This window comes from Eupeodes corollae, chromosome 1, assembly GCF_945859685.1.
Source record: "Eupeodes corollae chromosome 1, idEupCoro1.1, whole genome shotgun sequence".
NCBI lineage: Eukaryota > Metazoa > Arthropoda > Insecta > Diptera > Syrphidae > Eupeodes > Eupeodes corollae.
In genome coordinates, this window is record NC_079147.1 from 234,101,256 (window position 1) to 234,122,121 (window position 20,866).

At 33.0% G+C, this 20,866-nt stretch overlaps 1 protein-coding gene across 8 annotated transcripts in view; it reads left to right on the forward strand.

The window, feature by feature from the left end:
• LOC129943299 (sphingomyelin phosphodiesterase) overlaps positions 1–10,996 on the forward strand; it is a 71,968-nt gene extending 60,972 nt beyond the window's left edge. For 6 of the 8 annotated variants that reach the window (XM_056052627.1, XM_056052628.1, XM_056052626.1 and 3 more), the window contains 3 exons: positions 48–342; positions 4,812–4,997; positions 5,277–5,600. In XM_056052627.1, the coding sequence (XP_055908602.1) occupies positions 48–342; positions 4,812–4,997; positions 5,277–5,421 (626 nt within the window). In that variant the 3' untranslated portion in view covers positions 5,422–5,600. The other 2 variants (XM_056052631.1, XM_056052632.1) reach the window with 2 other exon arrangements.
• Positions 10,997–20,866: the final 9,870 nt, after the last annotated feature.

Here is a 20,866-nt window from a genome sequence, read left to right on the forward strand (position 1 = left end):
AAATAAGTATTAGACATTTGTTAACGTAGTTGCTTTTAATTTTCCAGGCCATACCACAAGTGTTGCTTATATTGGACCATCAGTCTCACCGTACTATGACTTAAACCCTGGATATAGAATCTATTACATCGATGGAGATCATGATCAAACGACAAGATTGGTCATTGATCATGAATCGTGGATTATGAATTTGAAAGAAGCTAATTTGTATGATTATCCAATTTGGTATAAGTTGTATACAACCAGAGCGTCGTACAGTATGAAAGCTCTAAGACCACAGGATTGGGATAGCTTGATCGATGAGATGGCTAATAATCAGGAGTTATTTGATGTGTATTATAAGTGAGTGTTTAATTTGGCTAAAAGACGGTATAACTTTTCATGTATTGACATAATATTTAAAATTTTTGAACATGTGTTTTGACGTACAGGGTGTAGATTTTTTTAGATTACTGATTTTTTTTTACTGTGACAGCTGTTTCCGGCTAAAAATGTCGACAGAAAATCAGTATCAAAGAGAAACGAAATGAGCTGCTTAACTTTTTACTAACGATTTGAAAATTGTAAATACATTTCCAAAAAGATGCAATGTAGTTTAAACATCAGTTCACTTTTTGCAACTAAGTTTTGAAGGGTGTCAGACTTAATTCATCCGCTTTTTTAAAGCTTCACAGTTTGCCTATTAAAACAGCTGGAATTGAAAAGCTATTACGTGCATTTTTGCGTCAACATAAAGTAAGGCTTTCGTGAGCATTCGAATATTTTTCTCGAACAATAACCTTGAAAGAACGTTTTCATTGTCTGCCTTTTTCTGTCTGCGGTGATTTCAGGATTTGGATTTTTGTTTCTGAAGAACAGTGAAGTATTGACGTTATTCAAACAATAGGAAAACGCTTCAAGCACTTAAGTCCAATTTCCGCCAATCAATCCGTAAGAAAGAGTCCGAAACTATTGACAATGTCTAGAAAATTGGATAGACAGAATGAGCTTTTGCGAAGGCAGCCATTTGCACGAACATTGGGATATTAAGGAACCAGTTATAGCTATCGTTGGTCATCATTGAACATTTTGTTTCGAGATTTAAAAGCGGATGAGTTCTAATTTGTATTTAGGCCAGGGCTATTCATTTTTGATGTTTTAAGTTAAATTAGTACAATTTGGTAACGATAAAATAAACTAAGTATTTAAAAACAAAATATCAAATCTCAACTTTCAACAACCTCACTAGATTTTTACACTTTTATATCAATGAGAGTACAACAGTTGTTATGGTTAGAACAACAGCAAGCATCTCTTCAGTTTTTATGTTCTAAGGCCATATACTGAGTCTCTGTGGTGGAGAGAGCGACAGTAGGTATGCATTCTACGAAATAGGTCCTCCTTGGTATTTAAAGAGATAACCTGTAGTTGACTTTCTGTCATCTGACTCATTAGCCCAGTTAGCGTCCTAAAATCCTTCTAAACATCCTTCAATGTCTCGAATATATTCTAGCTTGTAATTTATTGTTCCTTTTATAAAACGGAAAAGTCGTTTAACTGCTATCCAATGAGACTTTGAAGGATTATTATTAAATCCACTGCAAAGGATAAATCTGGGCGACTTTCTTGTGCTACATATAAAATTCTTCCAATAGCTTCTTGATATGGAACGGTTTTTATGTAATCAGTTTCGCGTTTGCTTTGTTGATGTGTTTCTTTTATTAGCTTTTGGTTAATATCTAAGGGTGTGGTTACCGGATTACAATCCTCCATACTGAACCGCTTCAGAATATTTTTTAAGTATGTCCGTTGGTCTAACCATAACTTTCCCTTTTCTCGATCGCCACTTATTTCGATTGGTATTTCGTTGCTTCAATCCACTGATGGAATTTCGTCTTCATTCCCCACTGAATCATATCCTGTCAAAATTTCACAATGAGATGTATCGTTTGTCTCACCATATTTTGGAAAAATTTACTTATGATGGAAAACTGCGTCTCGACTTATTATGAGTTCTTTTTTCTTAACGTCATAGAAGCGATATGATTTTGAGTGTGTGCAGTATCCGATAAAAATTACTTCTTTCCCTTTGGCATCGAATTTCTTCCGCTTTTCTTTTGGAATGTGAATAACTGCTTGACAACCGAAAACTTTAAGATGCTGTTGATTCACTTTTCTCCCACTCTAGATTTCTTAAGGTGTTTTTTCTTTTGTACCTTTGCAAGGTGTTCTGTTAATTAAACTGCCGTATTTGCAGCTTCAGCTCAAAAACGTTTGTGTAAACCAGACTCGATGAGAAGACAACGCGCTTTTTCGATTATGGTTCTATGCATTCTTTCTGAAAACCCGTTTTGTTCTGGAGAATATGGAACCGTAGTTTGATGTTGAATGCCTGCATCTGCTAGAATCTCCTTCATCTTTAAATTGCAATATTCCTTTCCATTGTCGCTTCTAATGGCCTTTATTTTGTTATCAGTCTGATTTTCTACAAAATTTTTGAACTCAAGGAACTTTTTCTCTACCTCATTCTTGCTTTTAATGAAAAACGCAAAGACTTTTCTTGAAAAATCATCAATGAATAGAAGCATGTACTCTGAATCTCCAATTGATTTTCGTTCAATCGGACCACAAAGATATGTGTGTACTAATTCTAGTATTGATTCTGCTCTAATACTAATTGAGTTAAGCGGCAGGCGTGCCATTTTACCTTTGATACATATGATGCAATCGATTTTTGAACTGTCGCAATCAATATTCTGCACCACTTTCGGAATCATAGCTTGAGTGGTTTCAATACTTGGATGTGCAACACGCTTGTGCCAAAGTTCAAAGTGTGAAGCTGCATTATTTGTAACACATGCACTTTGGTTGGGTGGTCTGTTGAGTCGGAACATATTGTTCACCAAGCTTGCAGTTGCAACAAAATTACCCCTTTGGTCTTTCACTAACCATCTGTTCTTGGAAAAAATCATTGAAAAACCCTTCTAAACAATTTTCGGGACAGATAAAAGATTAATGCAAAAGTGAGGAAAGTGAAGGACTTATAAAGATTCAACCTCACTTTCTTTGAATTTTCCAATAAATACCTTCATATCGACTTTACCTATACCTTGGACTTGCATTTTTGATTTATTTGCAACAATTACCTCAGAGTTAAGATTTTCCATCTTACTTAAAAAGCATGCACTATTTGAGCACATGTCAGCTGACGCTCCCGAGCCGAAATACCATTCTTCTTTGTCAAGAGCCGTGACGGAAAAACATCCTAACATCGCATTCTTCTTTTCTTGATGGTTATTATTCTTTTTTGGACATTTAGCAGCAATAGGGCCAAATTTGTTGCAGTTGTAACATTAAGGACCCTTAAAGTTCCCAGAGTTTTTCTTGCTCATGCCAACAAAACCAGTATCTTGACTTGCATCCAAATTAACGTCTTGAAGAAATTTGGTTTTAATACTGTCTCCTGTAATAAGAATCCCAGAGCTTTGAATTACCCCTATCATTGGCTTGTATTCTTCGGGAAGACCAGCTAAAAGCATTGATCCTATCCATTCTTCATCTAGGTTAAGACCAACAGACCTGAGCTTGTACTATGTATTTAAAACATCGTTAACGTACGCATCTACTGTAGAGAAATCTTTCAATTTTGTAGAACAAAACTTTTGGATGAGGCCAACTGTCCTCACAAGACCAGAATCTTGAAAAAAAATTTCTGAAGAGAATTCCAAATCTCCTTAGCGCTTATGCAATGTCTTATATGAGGATAAATGGATCTTTCAACAAGCAATATAAGCTCTGATTTTGCGTTTAAGAGCTTCGTTGCATCCTTCTCCGTCATTTGGAAATAAGCTTCAACGGAAAATTTCCAGTCTTCGAAGTTTTCGCTTCCTCGAAACTTTTCAATTTCGTTTCAGACATCTTTTCTCAATACAAATGTCCTTATTATTTTATATTTAGACCGTGATATGGCCCATTAACCTGATGTTTTAAGATTCATTTATTTTCAATACATCAAACATACAAAAATTAGTACAATTTGATAACGATAAAATAAACTATGTATTTAAAAACAAAGTATCAAATCTCAACTTTCAACAATTTTTAATTTTCTTAATGATGAACTCGTTTTCAAATCTCGGGACATACTCTTTCCACTAAAAGCATTTTATTTTCTTCGTATTCCAACCTGTCACTTTTACATTCAATGATCAACTCTAACCTTAAGACGCCTGTTATAGCTATCCTTGGTTTTCATCATTGAAAACGAACATTGGAATTGTTTTGACAGGTCGTTTATTTCCTGATTGAAATCCACTTACAAAACTTCTTCTGGCAGAAATATGTCATTGGAATTGGGGAAATTGGAACACAAATCAGTGGAACGATTCTTTTAACTTTTGAACATAAATGTATCAGCTGTTCAGGAAAATGAATTTCTGTCTGCAAAAGAGAAAAATACATTTTTAGAGAAAAACAAATGCGCAATTATCCTTTTTTCCCTCAAAAAAAATTCTTTGGGTGATTTCCGATCGATCAGTATATAATTTTCATTTCTAATTTCAAAGATAGCTATAACTGGCCCCTAAAAGGTCGATCCCAATGAGGAAATTTGTATTGAATGACAGATATTTTCAATGAAACCTATAACCAACCTATCAAAAACATTTATAATAATTGGCTTTAATGATAAAAATCAATAATAGCTAAAACTGGTCGCTGACTCTCACTTAAAAAGCCATTTCTTTTTTTTTTATTTTTATTTAGTTTTGTTTATTTTTTAGTCTCAAACATTTCAATTCTCTAGTATTCAAATTTTATTTTTATTTTTTCAGAAACTATTGGAAAAACTCTCCAGTGAAACCATCTTGCGATCACGAATGTCGAAAACGTATGCTTTGCGATTGCAAAAGTGGCCGAAGTCATGACCGCAAACACTTTTGTCAAGATGTCGAGGCCAAAATCGACGTTGGCACATCCAAGGGATGGAAAGATTGGATTTTCAGAGGATTCTCCGCATCGTATGTTGAAAACCTTCTTAAATAACACATAATCTGCATTGTGTTGTCTATTATTCGTTTCAATATTATTTTCTGTGGGTGTTTTTGGTTCCTCATCATTATCCATTTTTAAGTATTCATCGTTCATTTGGTTTTGAACTAATTTGAATTTTGTTTCTTTTTTCTTACAATTTATTCTTTGCTTCTGGTGATGGTTTCAAAAAAAATGTATTCTAACGCAAAACCCCAAAATAAAAACACAAATACAACTCACACAAAACACAACAAAAAAAAAAACAGTTCCTCAGATGAAGATGAAGGCCTTGAGAATAATTTACTCGACAGCAATAACGTTGAAAAGGACAACACGGATGCAAATCATAATATTATTGGAACAACTGAAAGAATTCCGGAAGTGATTTATGTCGGTGGCGGAGGGCAATAAAAAGGAAAAAAAAGAACTGTATATACCCATAGCATAAGTATAAAGGCCCAAAACTTTCTCTATACATATATATATACGAGTAGCATAACGGTAGCATAAGGACGATGGAAACCTTAAAAAATAAAAAGGCATTTTTTTATGGGTTGATTATGTAGAATTTATTAAATAAGTTTTTGTTCCCTCTTTTATTTTATTTTTGCTTTATTACTGGGAGTATTTATGTACCCAAAAGCTACTTGGAAGGGTTTAAGGGCACTGGGAGGAGACTGGTAATAAATAACCGCACTCCAGCAGGAGTCAGTTGAAAGTTAATAGCTTTAACGGTGTAATTTGACTTGGTTAAATATTAAATTATGCTACATGCCTATTTTGTGTAATTAGATTTATTGGATATGTAAAAAAGGTTATAAAACAAAAAGGAGTTAAAAAAGCAATCGATGTTGATCAGTGTTAAAAGATGTTAATCAAACAATAATCAAATTTGTATTATTTGGAGTGAAATTTTTGAACAAAAACGATATGGTTTGAGTTTAATGTTATTGAAACAAGCAAAGACAATTTTTGTAATTTTACTGTCAAACCTCAAATGAGTTAATTAAAGAAACAGCTTTTAAATTCGGGTGGGATATTGGATTCATTGTTTTTCAACTTTTGTAGATGTAATATTTTGACGATAAATTATTCACACATTTTTTCAAAACTAAACGGTTTTGTATCAGCAAATATTTCTGCATTAAGCATAATCAAACATAAAGCATAAAATACATGAAATAAGATTTCATTTTGAATACTTAGCCTACTATTTGGGAAATCGTCACTTTTGAAGATGTCATTTCTTTTTACATTTGACAATTAAAAACTCCGCCATTACTAAAAATGTAACGATTGCACAATTCACGCTTTAACAATGCATTAAAATGTTTTTAATTTTCTATAAAAAGAGTGAAAATATTCAAGTCGCAGAAAGCAATTTTGAGTAAAGGTGGACAATTTATTTAATAAGTTATAATAAGTAAGTGCTGTGAAGAATCAAAACCGTATTCGTTGTTTAAAAACAATTACAAATATTTCACTCGAAATAAAATTGAAATTCTTTTGAAATGAAAATTTGAGTTATGAAATTCACTTTTCTTAATATGAAGTAAATTTCGTGTTTTTCATTCCGATTTTTCCGAATTTCAATTCATTCCAAATCGACTTACGATTAAGTTGATGTGATTTGAATTCAATAAGAAGAAATTTGTTTTAATTATAGAAAATCACGCTAAACTAACACTTCGTATCGTATGAATAGGGACGAGTTTTTTTTTCGTTTTTTCTTAAACCCTTAGATTTTTTGAAAAAACCGAAACACACATTTTTGGATTAAATAAACTTTTACGGCGATTTTTCTGAAGAAATTCATAGGTTAGGTTAGGTTATAGTGGCTGTCCAAGATGGAAACGGACACACTTAGGCCAGTTTAATGGCCCATTGTGATACCACATGAATCTTGAGGCTTCCTCCTAAGCTCAATGGAACCAGTTTGAGTCCCTTACGAAACGTGAGGGGCTGATTATACCGATATGATTTAGATCGTTCAGATCGTTAAAGAAGAATTCTTCTAGGTAATTCTTGCGTTTTCGAGCTAGAGCAAGGCATGTGCAGAGAAGATGAGGAACTGTTTCTTGCTCTTCCTCGTCCATACAGCTTCTGCAAAAGTCATTTGAGAATACGCCTAGTCTAGTGCCGTGCTGTCCTATTAGACAGTGTCCGGTTATGACACCTATTATCGAGTTAATATGCGATCTGCTTAGAGAGAGCAAGCACCTTGAACGATTTAAATTCAGTGTTGGCCAGATGTTTTTTGTGACTTGACACGTGGTGATGTTGTTCCACCTGGTGCCTGCCCTCCTCACAGCGTCTTGCATTAGCAGCAGTTTACAAGTAGCAATTGGTATGCCAGTACTTGCCAAACGTGGTAGCATGGGCTGTACTGAACCGTTCCTGGCGAGTTCATCTGCTTTACAGTAACCTGGAATGTCTCTATGGCCCGGCACCCAGCAAAGGTGAATATTAAACTGTTGCGCCATCTCCATTAGAGATGATCGACAGTTATTGACTGTTATAGAGTTTGTAGAGACAGAGTCCAGAGATTTCCAGAGAAAATACGGATATCAGATGTTGATATCACGTTTTCTTTGAGCCAAGACAAGAATTCCTTTATCGCCAAAAGTTCCGCTGAAATACGCTACAATGATTGGAAATTCGGAATGAGAGACTTAATACCAGTCGTTCAGAGCACACACCTCCACCAACCCCTTCTTTTGCTGTCATAAAAAGTGACAAATCTTTGTGTGTCACATGAATAGGGACTAGATCTAAATTTACCTCTAAGACCTTTTAAAGTAAGGAAAATAACAACAAATCTTACAGTTTAGGTAAATACTGGTTTATTGAATGGATTAAAATAATTTTTAGTACTGTCTGCTTCCTTCTGATTTCTGAATTACTTCAAGTACGGATTCATAGAGTAGCGTCAAATAATTGAGCGAAATTTTTGCCTAGGACCGTTTTATGATGGCTCTTCGGTTTTTTGGTATTGTCGTCCTCCTTTGTACACTTTTCTTGAAAGCCATACACATATGATTTTTAGGTCAGGAGAATATGATGGCTGAAACACAAACACGCTTTAGCTTCGGCTTCGTCTGCGTTAAGATGGGCTTCTTCGAGGTTGTTTTGAATGACGTTTCTATAGTAACCAATAAAAATTCCTCCAAAAGCAAATGTATTTTGTTTGTTGAATTTTTTTAAGAGCTGTGAAGCTGTCAGACAAAGCAAATGTTCAGCAAATTTGAACTAAAGCTTCCGTTTAAAGTCACATTACGTTCTTTTCCTTACGATTGACAAACGAAACGTAAGGTCAAAGCTTCATTGTGATAGCATGCATTGAATTCCTATGACCGAACTCAGAAACGACAGGCAAAGCCGAAGCTGAAGCGTGTTTGTGCTCAGCCATGAGGACCATGGTAATAGATTCACATTTTGCCCCTGTATCCAGGCTTTCCTTGTCCGAGTTGTTTGTCTTGGTGCATTATCTTGTTGAAAAGTCTATCTTTGTGTACCAAATAATTCAGAAAACTGCGAAAAAGCTCCTTCCAGCATGATTTTGTAGTGATTACGACGTTTTATAGCTTTGAAATTAAGCTCAACTATCACGTAATACGTGATTACTCCCAATACCATTACACCGCCTCCTTTCCTGTGGCGGTTTTCAAGATAGATTTCTACTTTTCTTAAATCATGAAAATAGCAGCTATATCCATCAGGTCCCTCCAAATTAATTCCTTTTCATCGAAGAAGACGACGGTATGCCAAGCTCGATTCCACCTGCTGTGATTTGTTGCAAAAATAAGGTCTTGGTGGCTTTGTCTTCAATTTGTTGGGGTCGTATTTGGTGTACCTTCTGTATCACCCAAGCAACAGTAGAGCTGCTAACATTTATCCCAGCTTCTGCATTGATTTTACTAATGGCCTTGAATATGATTTTTCTGAAATGGTGTTGCCTACTTGACTTTTCCTTTAAGGTTTTGTGTATACCTCTCTGGGTCCTTGAGGAAGTTGTATACAACATTTGAACTTCTTCTAATTAATCGGATGATTATGCCGAAATCCCGGTAAGCTCGAAATTGGCATATTTGCTTCTTGGAAAGACCCTTACCTCTACCCGTACTTCTTGAATTTATCAAATTGAAACTCTTACTTGGCTCCCAAATAATCAGAGTATTCTTTTATCTGATTTAAAACACGCTAATAGGTTAATTAAGATCTTAGTCCTATTCATGTGACACAGAAAATTAGGTACTTCTTATGACCTTCTTCGGAAAAGCCGCCAAAAAACATGTATTTAGTAACTTAATCCAAAATTTTTGTTTGCAATATAAACATAATACTTCAATATTTCCACATTTGTGGTTTTCCAAAAAAAGCCTAAGGGTTTAAGAAACATCGGCAAATAAAAAAGGAAAAAAGCTTGTCCCTATCCATGTGACACGAAGTGTAATTTCCGTGTTCTATTTTTCGATTTTTACGATTTTCAATTCAACAATTATAGAAAATAAAACTAAATTAATTTTTCAATAAGACTTTGTTCGTTGAAAGTTTCAGCTCCTACTTCATATTTGAGGAAACTGATGAAAACTTAGAAAACAAATTTTCAGTACTACAAAAGTTCTTCGTATAACATTTCGAGTAAAGCCAATGTTCGATTTCGAAAAGTATAAGAAGTCATAAAATTGATCGAAGATATAACTCTGAAAACAATTTAACTTGATTTTCAATTTAGATTTAGATTTCGGGAACTTAGCTCATTTTAGTGTTGACATTTCTATCGACTCTTCGATTATCTTTTAAATCAGGCATTTGAAACCTTAATAAGACCTAAAGGCCAGAAAGCAGCACGAAACAATAAACAATTTAGCAATACATTTGTAGTTTACTACCGTTTAACGTCTGGAATATCTCTGCAGAAAGAGGTTTAAAAAATCAGGTTCTAGATTTTAAGGGCACAAAGTTAAAGTTTTCAGTGCGAGTCAAACTCAGCTTTTTTTAATGAATTTTTTGCGTTTTCATAAATTTTAATCGTTTCAAATTAAATATTATTACCTAGACAAAATTGTACAATCTTTTAATAATTACATTTATTTAAAACAAACAAGTAAAGAAAACCTGATTGGTTAGGCATTTATAATTACTTAATTTGGTTTTGGTAAGTATTTAAAGCTGAAAAAAGGTTTATGGTACATACACTCCTAACTACACTGTAAATACAATCAACACAAAAGAACAAAATGCTTCTGAATAATTTTTAAATTTCAAATAAAAACTATTACAAAATTTATCATCAATTATCTTTTCATAAATTTCATGATACAAAAATCAAAAACAAAACAGATTAAACGTTATAACATCAATAACTAGTCTGCCCAAATACGTTATGAATCTTGGCTAATCTCAACCTGCACAAATGAAACATGATGGCATTCCAAAGAGCAATGATTTTTAATGAAAACAAAACAAAACAAATATAAATCACGAAAAAACTAACATACCATTGAAAACAGTCAACTGCCATAACTAATTTAAGTTATAAGAAACAAAAATGTAAAATAAATGAATTTATTGACGGTTCTCAGCTGTCAAGTTATTCAGCAATAAACAACGGCAACTCTAAATAATTCTAAACACGATGGCAACATCGACAACTATAATTATATTAAACAAAATGTGCGTGAGCGAGATAAAAGTACGAGTGATGTGGATTGAAAAACCTTGCTTAACTTTTCCAGTGAAAATGAGGATATGGAAACCTTTCAGGATGCAAGAATGCTTTGCAAATGTGATACAAGTTTTTATTTACTACCTAATAATTTATGTTAAAACAAAAGTTATGTTAATTTTATAAATCAAATTTAACATTATGCATGAATGTTTAAAAATACAATTTTTAAAATTTAAATTAATTTTATTTATTTTAGTGTTTTTGTTTCATTAATTGTTATTGTTTTGTTTTTGTGTAATATTATTTTTATTATGAAGGAAATAAATCAATGCTGTATATTTTAATATTTTGTAAGATTTTAAGAATTTTTGTTCAGTGTTTTATTTTTAATTAAATAAAGTGACCTTATTTTTAAATAAATTAAATTTAAATTCTTGTTATTTTACATTTTATTAAACTTTAATAATACAAAACTACAGTTTTCAAATAAAGACTAAGAGTAAACGGAGGGGTTATTTTATTTTGTAAAGTATTTCATGAAAATGTTCAAAAAATTGTATGAAAAGTGTTTTTTATTCAATTCAAAAATAAATAATAAAAAAATACTTAATTGTTCTTGTTTTTTAAAATTTTATAAAAGGATTCTCAAATTTTTGATTTACATGGCAAATTCCAGTAAATAATTGTTTAAATTTAGTTTTAGTGACGACCAATTTAAATTTAATGGAATATGTACGTTAAATGCACCGACACTAAATTGTATCAACGGCTAAATCCAAAGTAAAAAAAGACAGAAAAGAAAATCTAAAGGTTTGTGAAATTGTATGGAGTTTTCTGGTTCTACATCTAACTACAAACTATAGGTAATCTTTTTAGAGACTATTTTGAATCAGTTTACGCAGCTACGTCTCCTTGTAAGCTTCCTGAATTTACTGTGTGTAATGTAGATGACATAGGGACAATGGCGGATCCAGAGGGGGGTCGTAGGGGTCATGACCCCCCTGGGAGATAATTTGTTTTTTATTTTTGTAGGAATTCCCTTCAATTCAAAACTAATCGTATTGAGTTAATGGATATGACCCCTATTATATTTTTAATTATTTATTTTTTGAATATGAAAACAAAATTTGTATTTTGCATTCTAAACTTTGTTTGGAAAAAGTATCACTTTTAACTGCGGGCTTTTCAGCCCTATTCTAAAAACTTAGCACAAATTCATCAAATTTTGACTAATGGACGAACCATGGGGGGACATATGAGCCATAAAGCTCATATAATTAAGTTGTATAGTAAAAAGTTTTTTTACTAATTTAATCCATTTTATTTTTTTTATGCACATAAAAAGTGAACATTGAAGTGATTTTTACTACCGACTCATAGAAACTATGTATATGGCAACTACATTATAATGGTAAAAAAGTCACAAAAGGTGGGTCCCCCATTCCATCCGCCTGTCTGTCTTTCCTGACCTCTAAAGCCTAAACCACTGTGCCGATTGAAACTGAGTTGATTAGCTTAAGGCGTTTTTTTTTTCATTTTTTAATACTAAAAATAACAGCAGTTCCCATGCAGAATTTTTGGTGTAATTTCGAAAATTCGATTTTTTTCAGAAATGAACCGATATATTTTGTTAGAACTTTCTCTAATTTTTGTCTTATTTCGGCTTCTTTCTACAAGAAAATCATATCTTGTAATTGCTCCAGAAGGGAACCCCTCATAAAGCCGTTAATTTGTTTTCAAATTTTCTCTAGATCTTAATCAACAGATTTCAAAAATCTTGTCTTTCAATGCAAGCTCTACTTGATGGTCAAATTTTCAAATTGATGATGATTTTTGATGATCGAAAATGTCATTATTTTTGTTTTGGCATTTCAGTTTAACTATTTTGGAGGTATTTCAGCTGGGCAACATATTTCTTTCAAAGTTGATTTTCTGTTGTATAAGATTTTTAAGATCGTTACAAATTGAAGAAATCTACATGTTGAAGTGAATTTGCTTTAGATGTTCTAGAACTGAGATTTAAACAAGAATTTCAAGAATATGAATGCCCCAAAAACATAAACTATTGGAAAACACATTTCTTTCTTTCATTTCTTTTTCTATAAAAGCTTTGAATCTCTTAAGAACTTACTTATGTACTTAAATAAATGCACTTATTTCCTTAAATTCAAGCACCAAACACTTTTCTTTCTACAAATATTTTCAAGCATCAGCTCCAATCTACGTGTGAGCAGACTGATAGCGATAGTAATAATTGACTCCAGAAAATTGAGTTCGAAAAACTACGTACAAAAAACCCATACAATTCATGATATGAAATTCTTTCTCATTTTCTGGGTTTTTGAATGTTTTTTGGAAGAAAGCAAAGTTTCAAAACAATTTCGTACATTTCTCCATGAAAGCAATAAAACCCTCTAAACTACTGTGTTTTGCTCTTAAATATTGCATATTTAGAAAACTGATATAATCTTGAAATGCTTTGATAATAAGAAAGTCTACTTAATTAAATAATTAGACTATACCTTGGTGGATAATAGCATTCTAAAATAATTCAATAACTAATGTTGTCATTTTAGCCTTGAAATGTTAAAATTAACGTTAAGATTGACATTATGTTATTTAAATTTTGTTAACCTGCTTTGAAGAACATTTTTTAGCGATAAGTAAAAACTCGTCTATATGGTAAGCGCGTGACAGATTTGGAAGGGGAGGGGGCCCTGATTCGCCCTGGATCCGCCCTTGCATAGGTATAGTTCATTTAGAAATGTTTGATGTACTTGAAGAGTTAAGTGGGATTGACGATAACAAAGGACTTGGTCCTGATGGTATATCTATAAAGATAATTACAAAATGTGCAACGTCTCTTGCGTTACCTTTGTTGCTAATCTTTAATAAACCTCCACAAACTAGTCAGTTCTTAGATGAGTGGAAAACGTCTTACATTGTTACACTTTTTTTTTCTTTTATTATTATTATTATTAATTATAATTAATATAATATTAACTATTCCAAACAAATTATCACGAGAAAATAAACCGACGACGGCGGCTGCGTAGCGCCGAACGACGATGCAACTCGCACTCAACCGAGTACGAATGCGACACAAAAGAGAGAACAAAAAAAAAGTGCAACAATACAGCTCTTTGACAAAGCTGTAACCGCGGCTGCTCAGCTGGGCTGGGTTCTTTTGGAAGAATTATGTTTATATAAATTATAACAATGTTGATTGATTTATAATAATCAATCAAATTGCTATAATATGGAAATATGTTATTGCAAGTACCTACAGTGGGGTACGTTGCAATAAAAATGGGCGCCAGGAATTTTTTTTTAAAATCGAAAAAGAAAATTCCAAAACTCTTTGCAATTAGTGAAGTGGTTAAAAAAAGAGAAACACAACGAACAATTGATTTTGAATTTAAAAATGTATTTCTTTGGGAAACCGTGGGATTGAAGATCCCTGGACTAAAACCCAAAATGTTTTCAAAATAAAAATTAGCGTATTACAAAAAAATATTAAATAATAAAAAAAACAAATTAAAAAAAGAAAATGGGCTTTTACCACCGGCCGCGTACCGAACAAAAGAACAAAAAGAACAAAGGAACAAAACAAAAATAGCTACTTATCTTTTTTTCTATTTCCCTCCTCTTGAAATCCTCACACCTCGATCCTCTATCCTCGAATCTCTAATTTTCTTTTTAATTTCTTCGATTTCCTGATTTCCTTCTCCTCGATTTTTCCTTTTTCTTTACAAACTCCTCGAACTTTTCCTTATCTTCTTACTGCTCACTTGTAAGGCTCTTTCTAGAGTGCCTTCCAAGCTAATTTCCAACTACTTTCTTCCTCCCTCGTCCATTCCAGTCACACACACATTCATACAACACAAGCATCCGTTTTCGTGATTGTCGGTCACGGTATCGCGGCTTCCTGGAAGCTTTACGCTCATCAGGAAAGCCACCGTTGTTGACTCTCAGCGAAACTTTACTTCCACACACACAATCACGGTTTCACCAAGTTGTTGGATGAGTTTCCAAAACTTGCCGAAACATAATGGCGAGTTCAGACCCCTTCCCAACTATTCTTATTTCTCGAGAAAGTGTAAAGAAAAACAAAAATCGAGAAGAAGTCTAAACTAGGCATTTTCCTATTACAATTAATATTACACGCGAGATTCGAGGTGTGAGTTTTGTACCAAAAATGAAATTTAGCGACTTAAAAAACGCGGCGTTAAAAACCCATTTTTTACATTAACGATTAAATGTTATATTATTATTATTAAATCTACGTTACTATGATAATTGTTAAAATACAAATATGTTGTTGTTGTTGTTCAAGTAGGGTCCGCCTGACCGCATACTTCTTCGGCTCATCCGCCGGCATTTTCGACCTTGTCGAAAGAACTCGTTCTCGATCACCTGTTTTTGTTGCTTTTGCAAAATAAAGGCTAGGTACACCTGTGGTTGATGAGACCATGGTTGCCCTCAACTTTGCCGATATTTTGCAGCAACAACGGGAAAAAGAAAACAGCCAAAGGCTGGTTTTTGTTGCGGTAAAATTTACCGTAACAACATATCGCACCTCCGCACAGTGGGATGATCCATAGCAATAAATAAAAAAATTAACTGTTTTAACGGTACTTTTGAGTGAATGGTAAGTCATGTTAAATATATGTAAGGTATAACTGCATTAAAATTATTTGGAATTGTTAACTCGTGCAAAAGTTACAGAGCCGTTAATAGTGACTAGTGAAAATTTGTTCTCAGACAGTGATAATAAGCAATTTTTTACTTTAATTTAAATCTGTTGCAAATTAAATTGTGCGCATAAATAATTAATATACCATGGCTTATAATATTGATCAAGGTATGTTAAATCATATTTTGCTTAAAAAAAAAATTGTTTATTTCGTGGTTAATTTAATATTAATTTTAAAGTGGATGGGTTATTCGACTTTTTTTTTAAATGAATTTCGTGTTTAAGTAAGGTTTTCTAAAATACCCCAAAAAACCCTGTTGAGATCTTTCTTGTTTTTTGATTATCTATATATCTATTCACTAAATCACGAAATAAGAGTTTGCGCAGATTTGCGTTTTTTTAATTATTGACGTTTTTGTAGGCTCAAATCCATCGATCAAAAATAGTGACCTATTTCAAACATGGATTGAAAGTGAGAAGTCAGTGAAATTAAGTGCTGTTTCTGAAAAAATTAATGAACTACTTGGCCTAAGAGAGTCGAATGAAGATGTTGAAGTTCAAATTCAAAAGGCTTCTAAATATTACTGCCTTAAATTGAGGGAAAAATGGGAAAAATCACAGAGAAAACGGGATAAGTTCATGCAACTTAATGAACGATGGCTTAGCCTTAATTTGCCGTTAAAAATAAATATGATTAATCGTGAAAGTGAGACAAATGATCGAAGTCTACCAGGAACGAGCAAAGGTAGGCCATCGAAAAATTTTGAAGCATGCAGCGAGCGCACGAAAAAACGTCGCGTACAGGAACTTATTTCCCAACACACTACAGAGGAGATTAACTACGCTGCTAAAATGAGTAGTCGCTATTCGGATTCTCCTCAAAAATCGGATAAGACTTTAACTATGGAGCAAGGCCTAGCATTGTACTTAGATTTGGATTTGTCTAAGAGGAAGTACGCTCTTCTACGTTCTGTTGTCAATGGTGTCCACAAAGACTGTTTTCCGAGTTATTATAAATTACAAAGATATAAAGCTGAACTACTGCCTGAAATTGCTGCTGTGTCCGAAACAATAGCTGAAGTCAACCTTCAATCGCTATTAAACAAAACTTCAAAAAGTATTGTTGAGATTATCAAGGACAATCTGTCATCTGAATGGAATACGAGCACTTCATTCGATCTAATATGCAAATGGGGCTTTGATGGTAGCTCTGGACATAGCAATTACAAACAAACATTTGTAAATAGTGATAGTACGGATAGCTTCTTATTTCTTAGTGCTTTCGTGCCATTGAAATTAGTGGATACTATAAAAGGCACAGAAGTTTGGATAAATTCCAGACCAGGTTCCACTTATTTCTGTCGGCCTATGAAATTAATTTTTCAGAAAGAGAACAGTGCCCTGATTGCGTCCGAGCAAAGTCACATGGAGGAGATTATTGAACATCTTCAACATTGCTATATCCATATTGATGGCAGAGAAATAAATATTAAATACACAATGCTAATGACGATGCTTGATGGCAGTGCAATAAATACATTGAGCGGGACAAATGCAGCACAAAATTGTTACATATGTGGAGCTAAACCTTCACAAATGAATTTACCCGCTGTAGAAGATCGAAAACCAAACACGAGTAATTACAGATTTGGCCTTTCATCTTTACATTCTTGGATCAGATGTTTCGAGTGCTTATTACACATCTCCTACAGACTACCCTTTAAAAGTTGGCAAATACGCGGTCCAGAAAATAAAACAGCGTTTGGAGAAAGAAAAAAAAATATCCAAGAAAATTTTAGATTAAAAATGGGTTTACTTGTCGACATCCCTAAACCTGGGTATGGTACAAGCAATGACGGAAATACCGCTCGACGATTTTTTTCAAATCCCGAATTAAGTTCGGAAATAACAGGGGTACACAAAAAACTTATACGCAACTTCGGAATAATATTAAGGACAATCGCAACTGGTCGTTAAATTAATGTGGAAAGATTTGTTAAGCTTTTGGAAGAAACGAAAAATATGTATCTTTCCCAATACAGTTGGTACTACATGCCAAGCAGTGTTCATAAGCTGTTGGTTCATGCGAAAGATATTATTTCCTTTTTCCATTTACCTATTGGTGTCCTTTCTGAAGAAGCATTGGAAGCTAGGCATAAGGAAATCCGAAAGGCCAGGTTGGATCATAGCCGAAAGTGCTCCAGAATAAGCTCAATGACTGATTTAATTAATTATTTATTAATAACTTCGGACCCACTTATATCGAATGTACGTTCAAATAGCTCACATGTTTCTAAAGTTGATCCAGATATTGATCAATATCTAGTCAGTAACAATTTAGAAATCTTAACGTTGCCAATTGATATAGATTTAAACGATATTGATGGAACATCAGAAAGCGATAGCAATTAATTTATTATTAATACATTTTTAATTCTTATATTTTATTTTTATCATAATTATTATAAATAACATAAAGTTTGAAGTTTATAAACCAATTAAATTTGAAAAAAATATTTGAAAGATGAGAAAAATAAAGTTTAAGTTCCAAAAAAAAAGTTCGCTTCTCAACTCTTTTATTTCCAAAAAAGCTGGGCGGGGCATTAATTGCTGGGGTAAGTATGTACTTTTTAGTAAATAACATAGATATTTAATGTAATAAGTGATTGCATGCAAAATAATAAGGAATCAGCCCTTAAAACAAGAGATAATAATTTCGCCGTTTTTCCTATACACTCGTCCCACTGTGCTCCGGTGCAATAATGACGTAAATGCAATTTTCTTAAATGTTCAGGAATCACGGTTAAAGTTTGCTTTCTTATTGAAAATACTATATCGCCCTAAAGTAGGCCTACAGAATCGACTTCAAGAGTCCTAAAAATAGCTGACTATTCAGTGAGTTAGAGTTCATATTATTACCTTTTATATCTTTCACCTGTTTCTTTTTTAAACTTGTGTAGGTTTGAACTATTGTGGAGCTCAAGGTACATTACGACTTTGTTGCTCCGAAAAATTTTATAGTTTAAACTTTTGTGTCAAACAAAAAAGTGGCCTCTTTTGGGCACTAGCAAAGATACAATCACGTCAATTTTACCAGGGATAAAACTTGACATTTGGGACATTATGGCGTTCTTAACTCAATTTCAGAAAAAATTGCAATTGGGTCGATATTGCACCGGAGGTGCGATATCTCCAATTTTTAAGTCAGGTCCAAAGCAAAAAATATTAAATTAACGACCAATATTTGTTTCGAGATGCATTCAGTTAAGATAACCTGGGGCGTCCCTCAAGGAAGCCACATTGGTCCATTGCTTTTTAATCTGTTCGTCAATGATATTCCGGACATTTTCCAATCTTCCTCAAGAAAAACTGCATCGATTGTTTTTGATTATATTTACTATCAATAATATACTTTAAGACAAAGTATTGCTGAAGAAGATTTTAGGAATCATATTAGATGCGAAGTTAACATTTAGTAATGAAATTAATAAATTATGTAGTCAATAAGTCATATACAATGTTGGATTTTTTGAGAAGGAACATTAGAGAGTTCTCCCACCCATAAATGCCCTTAAATGTCTCTTTATGACATTTTTAAGTTCAACCCTTGAATACTGTTGCGTGGTTTGAAATCCTTACTATGATAATCATTCTTTAAGGATTGAATGGATTCAAAAGAGTTTGACGTTTTTTTAAGCTAAATTGCAACTTTTTGGAATGCCATCAGAAGAAGGCATTTTTCTATTATGATAATAAAATATGGCCACATTATTTGTCTTGTATTGTTCGACACACTTACACTTTTATTTGCCCAAAAGGGGTCTCCGTATGGTTTTCTATTTTCTTGATAATTTTTCAAGAAGATATTATGGTAGACATGTACCAAATATGCGTTGGATCAGAAAAACCAATGCTGTTATTGATGAAATTGATATTTAAAAAAAAATAGTATTATAATTGTTTTTGTATTAATCATAATGCTATTATTATTTATAAATCTAAGTAATCTAAAAGGGAATTTACTCTCAAATTGATGAAACAATAAACTAAACTAAACTGAAATCCATAGGAAATTTTGTTGAAAGAAGTGAAATTCCGATTTCAATTCGTTAAGATTAAATTGCTGTATTTTGAATTCGACAAGAGGAAATTGTTTAAAAACAGAAGTATTTCAATTATAAAAAAGGGAATATAACCTAATTTTTGAAATTTGTGAAACGAACAAAGCATTTAAAGCATTATTTTAGAACGACAAATGCATTCCTTATTCTTACTTAATAAATAATACTATAATAGAGAAATCTTAGTGGTTTATTTGAACAAGATTAAGTCATACGAGGATGGGATTTACTATTATCAAAAGCTTTCTGACAATCTTCCGTCCAACTAAAATGTACATCTTTTCTCAATGAGTTGTATAAAGGTTGAATGTGTGATGCGAGATTTGGAAGGAATTTATTATATTAATCTAGAAGAACTTAAAAAGATTGCAGCTGTGGAAATTGCTTCGACTTTTTTTTGGGTTTGGGCTAATCCCTTTATAACACAGTGTATGACCTGATCTACGCTATCACAAACAAATTTACATTTTTCAACATTTATGTGAACGTTGTGACTCTCTAGACGATCTAGAACTTGAAAAAGATTGGAGTCGCAATCAGCTGCAGTGGCACCTCCAATTAATATGTCTAAATAACGTGTAACGTTTTTAAACCCTTAAAGAATCCAATTCATGACGGATTGGAATATTGCCGGTGCACTGCTTATTCCGAAAACAAGATGAGTAAACGCAAAAAGGACTAAAGCAGCATTCACATGAGCGCGACCAACGAACGACGAATGACTTATAAAATGTGAGCTTATATACGTTTGAAGACATATTTCCACACAAATTCTTTACAAAACGATAGCAATATAGTTTCTATTTGATTTATGATGCATACTTTTACTTTTCAATATCAAATATTAATAAATTTAAGAAAACAAATTTATTCGTCGCGAAAAAAATTGAAGTTGATACGAACTGCCAAACTTTATTCGCGTTCCACATTATCCACACTCCCAACGAATAAAATAATCGCACGTACTTAACCTAAAAAAACCATTCTTGTTTTGGTTTCGGTGGTCAAAGTCAAACTTTATTCGCGACGAATTAAAAACTCTCATGTGAAAGAAATGTCAAAATCGACGAATATTCGTTCATTCGTTGGTCGTTGGTCGTGCTCATGTGAATAATGCTTAAGAGCTTACGCGATTGTTCTCTTACAGAAAGTTGCTGATAAGCAGCCTTCAAATCAATTATTGAAAAATGTGAACATCCCGACAACCCTGCAAAAATAACCTGAATACGATGTAGTGCTCACTTAACCTAGAACCTGTGACTGAATGAAGATTAAGGTTTGTTTTTTTCTAATTTAATATATTGAAACTTATCTAAATATTGTTTTTCACTTATGATGGATGTTGTTGCTCCAGCATCAATCTTCATA